General features: G+C 38.4%; 1 protein-coding gene across 1 annotated transcript in view; it reads right to left on the bottom strand.

The window, feature by feature from the left end:
* Positions 1 to 275: 275 nt before the first annotated feature.
* The window catches only part of FREM2 (FRAS1 related extracellular matrix 2), a 138,019-nt gene continuing 128,942 nt past the window's right edge, over positions 276 to 9,352 (bottom strand). Inside the window, exons 21-24 of the mRNA XM_033000267.2 lie at positions 8,470 to 8,596; positions 6,942 to 7,129; positions 5,880 to 6,026; positions 276 to 4,250 (exon numbers count right to left, since the gene is read on the bottom strand). Of these exons, the coding sequence (XP_032856158.2) occupies positions 3,738 to 4,250; positions 5,880 to 6,026; positions 6,942 to 7,129; positions 8,470 to 8,596 (975 nt within the window). The 3' untranslated portion in view covers positions 276 to 3,737. The remainder of the gene's footprint in view (positions 4,251 to 5,879; positions 6,027 to 6,941; positions 7,130 to 8,469; positions 8,597 to 9,352) is intronic.

Here is a 9,352-nt window from a genome sequence, read left to right as displayed (position 1 = left end):
GCTGGCACAGGAAAGAACTGACAGGAACACCAGCGCTGCAGGGACAAGAGAGCTGCTCCCTGCAGACTCACCTTCGCCTGTCAGCGAGTCTGGCTCAACAAACCCTGCCAGCACACAGGAACACGGCAATCCGACCTGCAAAGGACCTGCAGATATCTAGAGATTAATGATGTTCTGGAATTGAAAGAAAAATCCCTCTCTGAGCCATGAGTGTATCCACAATGATTAAAAAACAACCCCTGTGCTGAAGACTTCGTGAGCAGAAAACAGTCAGGTCGGGAAGAAAGCAGTGAGATTTATTGCAAACACAGCAGTAAGTTTATGTTCTTCCATCGATGTGACAAATTGTTTTTTCTTAACACTGCATTACTGACCCCTCTCCACAGTGTGATATTCATACACAAATTTTAGATCAGTAACCAAAAAAGTAGTACTTTTATTTTTTTTTCCCAATACAAATGCCAAATATCACAGCCATAGACATAAGCAAAAAAATTGTTCCAAATAAATATGCATGGAAAGATTTTTGACAGCTTGATAACAAATTTAAACACAATTATTACTGTATAAATGGTTTAACAAATGTTATTACTGCTAGCAGAATAAGCATCTCCAGGGAAAAGAGGACTGAATACATAATATGGGAACAGATTAAATATATATATAAAATATACTCAGTTTATTGCATGGATAGATAAATATTAATATATTTGTGCACATAACTGGGAATGAGGCACTTATTCAGGTTAGTAGAAACAAGGCCACTTGTTAAGTAGAAGGAAAAATGTTAATAAGCCTCCAAAACATCTTGCTGAAATCTAAAACCCTGAAGCCATACAAAAAAGGCATGCTGTTACAGATGTATTTATAGTTCACTGAATTGTAAGAAATCCAATTTCTTAAGAATGGGACAAATCTTACAGGCCTTACTGAAAACACTGGGATTTTTTTCCCAGGCAGAGGACTTTGATATCTGACTCATGAATTTTACTCATGCTTGTCCAGCTTTTCAGTGTTTGCTTTGTGCTCTTCTTTGTTATCACCAGTTTGCACTATTATTTTATATACTGTTAGAAAAACATTAGTCTGATAATCCCCATCAACCTAAACATTTTACAGAGTTGTAATCAGACGCTATTCAAAGCAGTGATCAAGTTGTTTACTGGGCTAAATATTTTGCTTGTAGAACACATATTTTTTGATGTGATTTTATAAAAAGAAACAATAATTAAAAAAAGATTTTGCCTGCAGGGAACTTTAATGATATTTCAGTCTGTTAAAATTCAAAAGCAGAAAAATAGCTCTACCGATAAACACCTAATTTCTGTATTTTATATATATTCTTTTAAAAAGATCGTCTCTGCTTATACAAACCAGGTATTTTATAAATATAAAAATGTTCTATTATTTACATGTGTCCCATTTTACTGTAGAATCACTGACTACTATTATCCAAACATGCAGGTTTTAGGAGATAAATTCTGCATTTCTCATTATCATAGTGATTTCACATATAGGCACAAAGGCAAATTTGATCTTAGGTTACATTTGCAACTTAGTTGTGAACTTAACTACATATAAAAGTATCTGTGGGTTAAGTCTTTGATCAATCTTGCACACATAATACATGAATCACAAAACCAGGAACTTCATTAAAAGAGTAAATTAATGTCAGGTGACGAAGGAAAAGGTCTAATACACTGGGCACATCTTGTGGATAATTGTTTCAGGCTATAACTCAGATTAATTAAAAGAAAAGATGACTGCACGATTTTAGTAATGGAGTTTGACTCTTAGGTTGCTGCAAACATCCTTCAATTAAGCTGTCTGAACGGCAGTCTTCAGAAAACCTAGAAAAGTTAGGACAGATTCTGACCTGATTCATTTGATGAAGAACGGATGAAGTCTTATTAAATGGGTGAAGTCAAAAAAATATAAATCCAAAGCAAGAGATATCAGAATAAGTCCCTCTGCGGGCACATTCACACTGTACCGTGCATAGCACAGATACTCCCAGGCTAGTAGTACTCAGCGTTTCTGAGTCTTTATGGCTCAGGGTATGGTTGCACAGAATTACTAGGTCAGGTCCATCTGTGTTGACAGAGCACTACAGCCAGGCCAGGAAGCCTTTTAGATGGATTTTCGGTTTGGAGGCAGCAATGTGTGCTTGCAGCCAGGCTGCTTTCGAGTTGGATTCTGCTCAGCTAAATCTCTGCAGCATGGTTCCCAGAATACCAACTGCCAAGTGTATTGCAGCTGAAGCGAGTTTGGGGGGCTGGCCATACCCACCACCACAAGATGGTGAAGGGAACGGATATTTTAACAACAGCCTCAATAATGTGATTCGGATTTTATATAGGTTATACAGTTTAACTCCATTGACTTGAAAGGACTTACTTGTGTATAACGCTAGTGTGACAAATGGGACACTGTCCTGAAGGTTACATGGCTTTCAGAGCTAAGCGCCTGCCAGGATGTCTTTGGGACAGAACAGGTCCTGTCTGGATAAGAGCTGACATGGGACACTGCTGATCCAAACTTCTGTGGAACATCATGCTGTCATCTTACCTAAGTCAAGAATGCTGAGAGAAAATTAGAATTACTCTTGCAAAAGTAGTCAATTGATAAAAAATGCCCAACGACGACCCAGCACGTTTGTCAAGATGGGCTATGATTATACAGTAATAAATATGAGATTCAATCAAATGTTAATTTTTTCTTTACTTTGTTGCCATTTAATAAGGCAACTGACAATCACATGCTGAATTCAGTATCATGATTCCCACGCTCAGTTCAGGCAGAACCTTGTCCTCTGCATTTTGAATCTAACTCTATTGCCTTCTCTAGGTACTGAAATACTAATGCTTGCATTTCCCAGCAATGGATATGCACTACCAATATAATTTACCTTACAAAACTTCCATGATCCGTTATAAATTTAAGAAGACATAAGCATCCAGTTTCTGTGAAAAGCAAAATTCCTTCTGGATTTGTTGCATTCTTTGGCTTTATATAAGCATAAATAAGGAAAAAAATTCTCAGATTAAAAAGCTGAACAAGAATTTGCAGAAAAGAATATGTATTGCATCCTGTGACATGCAACTGTTCTTAATGTTACGCTGTCTAATCTAGCTGTCTTTTAAAAAAGTTTAGTTACACATAAGTAAAAAAAAAATAAAAATAAATCACTGGTATAGCTTAAGTGAAGTCAAAAGCTTATAGGAGGAAGGACTTGTGCCTAAGGCATTTCATCACTTTTCAGACTAATTGCAGACATTGAGTTCTTTGTGAGAAACAGTACAAAATTTAACTGAAGAGTGTAAGGATTCCCCCTCTCAAGTATTCTGTGTTTCCAAAGAAACAGATTTCCTCTCTTATTGCAGACAGGATATATAGCACCTTTGGACAGTTTCTTCTACTTTTTTGAAATATCAGAAAATACAAAAAGAAAACAAGAATGTCTCCCTTACAATGCAGTTCCTTGAATTGCTGCTTAAGATTAGTGCAGTATATAGGGACGTCAGGATTACCTTTTGTGCAAAGTGGGAGATTTGGTATGGATTCTTCTGTTGTTGATAATGGTAGCAAGAGTTCAGGATAAAAAATTTCAAGTACACCTGGAAGCATGTGAACTCTTTATTCCTCATGAGTCACCATGATCTGCTGCTAACAAAGTGCAGTTCAAGTTTTTTTTGAGGCATTCTGGAGACTCGGGCTTGAATCCTGTGGTCGTGGAATCAAACCTCTGAGCTGTCACTGGTGTAATTATATGGTAGCATCATTGGTTCATTGCTGCCCGACTCCTTTGTGGCTTCCTTTTTCTCAGAATTTTGTTTCCATTTTAGCAGCAAAATGATGATTGCAATTAAGCAGATGGCAAGGAAAATGGCAGCAGCTCCACCAATGATTGTGACTACACTGACCCCTGCACTCTGGTTACTCAGTTCCCTGGGGAGAACACCATTGACTGCAACTCCCCTTTGAGGAACCTGTTTCTTGCTGGTGCGATCTAGGGCGATGTGCTGTATGTTTGTTCCTCGGTTGTTTTCTACTCCGATGTCCTTTGCTAGTTCTGGGTCCTGCTCAACTCCCCTCTTCTGACGTCTCTGTGTGGATGCTCCCAGGCTCCCACTGCTAAGGAGCGAGTGGTACTGGTGCTCCACGCTTCTTTTGCCGATTCCACGGTTAGCATTCTCTTTTGAACGTACAGTGTAGATTGTATGGACATACCACTCCCTACCCAAAGACACCTAGAAAAGCAATATTTTGCATTTAAACACAGTCATGCACAATCTGGGCAGCACTATACACAGAGGAAATCAATTGCTGTTCTGAACTGATTGCCCGGACAAGTACTTTCAAAATCATACACACATAACCCCCCACTATGTGCAAAACAGGAGTCACATGTTCTGCCAAAGTTTTAAGAGGGGGTCGTCTCCATTCCTCTCCATGGCCAGATTTTGTGGCTAACAGGTGCGGATGAAGAAGCACAGTCTTGGCACTTTTTTGGTACTGTTAGTACCAACGGCCATACAAAGAGCCTCAGCTGTAGACAGACAGCAGAAGAGGACTTTCCAGGCCCAATTTTCCAGCTGACTCAGCCTTGGCTGTGGCTCTGTTTTTTTACTGTGAGGATGGTTAAACATTGGAACAGGGAGGCTGTGGAGTCTCCATCCTTGGAGATACTTAAAATCCAACTGGACACCACCCTGAGCAACCTGCTCTATGTGACCCTGCTTTGAGCAAGGCCTTGGAACAGAGAATCCCCAAAGGTCCCTGACAAACTCATCCATTCTGTGGTTGTGTGATTCCCCGCAGTCTGCATGAGACGATGCTATCTTCCTTGAACTTGTCTTGTCTTTTCCGGATACATAATGAATTTGGGTTCCACAAAGTCCAGTAGGATTGTCTGAATACTGTCTTAAAGCTACAGGCTGATAACTTCAGTGGTTGCAGCCAACTTTTGTTATTGTGAAAAATAACACATTTTTTATTTTACTCTTCTTTTTCCAAGCCTTTCTCAGGATATACTGTTGTTTCTTCATGTTCTCATTCTTTTGACAGAATGAGCACTACCGGAAATGGATCTTCATATAAAAAATGAGATTTCACTTTCATGGGTGACAGATTATAAAACCCTTTTTATGCTGCTAAGTAGGCTACTCTGTTAAATATTCCATTACTTTCAATGGGACCTTTAATACTGAAGTGCCCAGGAGTAGGTTTAAAGTCTCCTCAATATTTTTTCTACTAATTTATACACTTGAGTTTTGTACACAGTTTTGCAAATAGTAAAGAGACAAATAATGAAGAGATAACTCCTGGCTGGGTTATATAGATCAAAGGGGTGAATGCACACATCTGAGGGACTGTATTTAATTAAGAAGTAGTTACACCCTTTAGCTGTCAATTTCTAGGCCTTCCAGTGCTTAGATGTTTCACAATATGCAAGTTTGCAAGGAAAGAATTACACAGAAAACACTATCAACTAGATTTTGATGAAGTTCACCATAAATGCTTATGCTTCCTTTATTTTTTGTCTTTGACAAGTGAGATGGGAAGCAATAAAACAATGCTGTGTAACAAGAAACTTATCAAGTTCTTAGAAGAAATGAATAATTTCTATAATTTCTGGTTAAACTGTGGAATTAAGCAAGAGAAAAGCATAGTATCCTCACAGAAATCTTTTAGCAGGTGCTCCAAATTTTATATCTAGAAATTTTTAAGCATTTATAATCCTGTTTAACTGTCACTGGAATTCAAATAAATCTTTCCATTGGCTTCAATATGACTTACTGTTAACAACACAAGTTGTTCTTGTGCAAGCATTTCTTTCTTCGTTCAGTATTCTTGCTAATAAGCTACACAAATAATACCTGAAATAGAGGAGTTGAGTCTACTTTAAATCCATCAGATCCTGGCTGTTTAACTAATGGAATTGCTTCGGGATCATCTATTGCAAGTTTTGCATTAAAAAGCACATTTCCAAAGCTTGTGGCTTGTGTCTCTGGCTGAGCTTTGTCCTACATAGTCATGGAGGAAAAGAAAGTTTGTAAAACACAGATTCAATTTTTCTAGGAAAAACAGTTGTACTATTTATACACAACATTTAGATTATATAATTTACACATGCTATTTTATGCAATCCAGTGTAATATCAAGAGAAAAGACATGAGAAGCAATTGTGATCACATCTGACTTGTACTACTATTTAATCTCTTGCCTGAAGACTTTTTTGTTGAGATACAAGGGGGAAACAATAGAGAACAACCATAGCTACATTTCTAAAATAAAAAAAGATACATAAATGTGGTCTGAAATAAAGGTAAGCCGTCTATTTCCCAGTTTAAAGAATCTATCTTTCATTTCTATTAACAAACATTCAGCTAAATTGGTTTAGATAACTGGATAATCATCTTACTTACAGTTAACTCTCTAAAAGTTGGGCATCAGGTCTGTAATCATCTAGGTTTACTCTATGATGATTATTTTCAGAAGGGAAATAATCTTCTATATTAATCTTATATATTTTAAGCTTTAGAGGTATCTTTTTCTCTATTGACTACAGAGGCAACCTGGACGACTAACTTTACATTATACACTAAATTCTGGATAGTGAAGGATGAAATAAATTCCAATCTTTAACTTGCATTTCTCCTAAGACTCCCTCTACGGTCAATGGATATAGACAATGCAGAGAAAAAGCCTATTTTGGGATCCTAATTTAGGCCAAGCTCTAAATGATGAGAGTCCTCAGAAAGATTAAGAATAGAACCAGGAGGGAGAAAGATAATATACTGCTTTCATCAGTTTGTGCTAGCCTGGAGTTCAAGACAAAAATTTCGTGCCATCAAACACATTTTAAAGAACAACCAGTTTTCAATAAAAAAGAAGTTAAGAAAAAAGAATGTGCATCCTCCCAGAATTATAACACTTACCACAATCTTAAACCTGTACAGAAGGGATGGAGAATCAGCAAGGCACCCATATTCAGTGTTGGATGGATTATATTTGGGTACATATCCATCAGCTCCTGTGCACAGGAAAACTTTCTCGATGCTACAGTAGAAGGAATCACCCAAATTCTGCACTGGATCCACCATCACCCGACCATATATGATATCACCTGTAAACAGCGCATGCAATTCACATCCTATTAAACTGGAACATTTAGCACAGTATTGAGGCTAGGTCAAGAAGCTTAGTGCAGTGTAATATGACTACATCCAAAGACACCTTGCAGACTTCCTCTGCAGTGGGTTGTCAAAGGCTGTGATCAGAGTGTACACTCTTCCTTGCATCCTGGGCCACATAATAATTGTAGGATGCCATTTGCTCTTGCTATAACCCAAACCAGTTCAGAGGCTGCTTTAATTCTGGGCTATACTGGGCTCTTCATTCAAAAAGTCACTTAAAGAAACATCATGTACTCCTGTGTACTAGATGAAGGTGTAGGTTTTGGCTTCCTGACAACGCACTTTGTTGAGGACATTTTCTTTTTTCTGTCAGTAGAATCCTGTTCAGGCTGCATAAGAGTTTACTTATACTTGGTCAGAGTGGCATACTGTACAAGTGAAATGAATGTTATGAAAAGTCACTGAGGCATTTTCTGAGACTTGGCTCCCTACTGTGGAATTGCATTTCAGCTGTCTGATAATGTTTGAGATAAGACATGCTAGTCAGGCCTGTACAAATAACCCGGGCCATTGCTATGCAGGCAAGAAAAGTACACTGTGTGCAGCACTCAGATCCATATAAGAGAAAGTGGTTAGGAAGGTTGCAAATCTGGTGAAGGAAAGGAGAAATGTCATGTTGCTTTTATAACAATTTGGAGCAACTGCAGACTTCGAGAGAGACCAGGTACCCGCTGTTCAAGAGACTGTGGAAATACATCACAAAAAACAGTCATGCATTCAAGGTGCTGGCACTCTAATAAATAGGCAAAAGAGACACCTGAGGAAAGCAGAAGAATGAAGTGACTGCTTAGGTCCACTGACAGAAGTATCAGTTGAATGAATTTTCCCACCCTCAGTGGAGGACAGGGGGAAGGGAGAAAGCCTTGATGCTGTGCAAGCGCTGTTCAATAGTAGCCAAAAATGTTGGCATGTTATCAACACTGTTTTAGCCACAGATGCAAAGCATGGCACAATAGTGGACAGAATGAATACACTCACCCACAACAGAAAGACTGTGTAATATTCACTTATCAACTAGGAATGTTCTTAATATCAGCCAATGTTTATGAAGTGCTCACCTTAGAGAAATGGCACCTGTACTGTAACCCTCAGACATAAGTTTCGGTGCAGACTGGCCAACAGCTCTGATGTGGGCTGCCAGGTAGGAAAGGCAAATGCAAAAGAACACAAGCAGCAAGCCCAAACTTTACTCCTATCTTGTTTTGACTGAAACAGGATCCTGATAGTGTGGCAAACATATTAAATGTGCATGATCTGTGTACAATTATACCTTCTGAGAAAGCAACATCACTTTCTTGCCCAAAGCCCATTGAGCCATCAGATAGCCACAGTGTCTTTTTGGAGAGCAGGAACATCCGGGTATTCAAGCTGAACTCAGCAGCCACTGGGTCACTGACCTAAAACACAACAGCATAAGGCTCTTCAACAAGTATTCTTTAACGACTCTTAAAACACAGCATGATCTTCTCCCAATGTACATTATTTATCAGCTCTGCACATCTACATGCAATAACACGGTTTAACCAAAAATATTTCTTTGTCCCAGACATATATTGATATTTATTTTACATGCATATAACCTTTGGATTATCTGTCTCTGTAATATTTGATAGATTTCTAGGTTAGTTTCTTCCCACCACATTTTTCCAAATCCCAGATAAGGAGATGCCGAGGCCAACTTATGTGTGGGTGTAACAAAAGGAAAATACTTCCCTCAAGAACTTGTCTCCCTCTGACTCATCACAGCCTGTTTTCTCTATCTCATTTTCGTTCTTACACCCAAGTCCCACCTCTGCTTCTAATCTTCTGCCAATTTTTTGGAAGTACACATTGATGAGGATTTATTTGCAAGTATCAGTTCTTCTGATGTGCTACAGGATACCAGATCATGTATATGAAAATGCACTGAACCATTTGAACATCTTTTTATGCTAATATTTTTCTTTATATATTTGGCACAGTTACCTATGGTTCTTCCTTGATTACATTACAAAAATAAAATAAATCAATACTATCAGCAGCAGGTTCTTACTAAGCCATATAACATAAGTTAGATAGCAAACTATAGAGGGACATGGCACAACAAAAGGGAAAGAATATAGTGAACAGAAGAATTGGGGACAACCCCCTCCCCACCCCCTCCACCCCCCCCC

This window comes from Tyto alba, unplaced genomic scaffold (assembly GCF_018691265.1).
Source record: "Tyto alba isolate M040663 unplaced genomic scaffold, T.alba_DEE_v4.0 Super-Scaffold_45, whole genome shotgun sequence".
NCBI lineage: Eukaryota > Metazoa > Chordata > Aves > Strigiformes > Tytonidae > Tyto > Tyto alba.
Note: the sequence above shows the minus strand (reverse complement) of the source record. Positions and strands in the feature narration are given on the sequence as shown.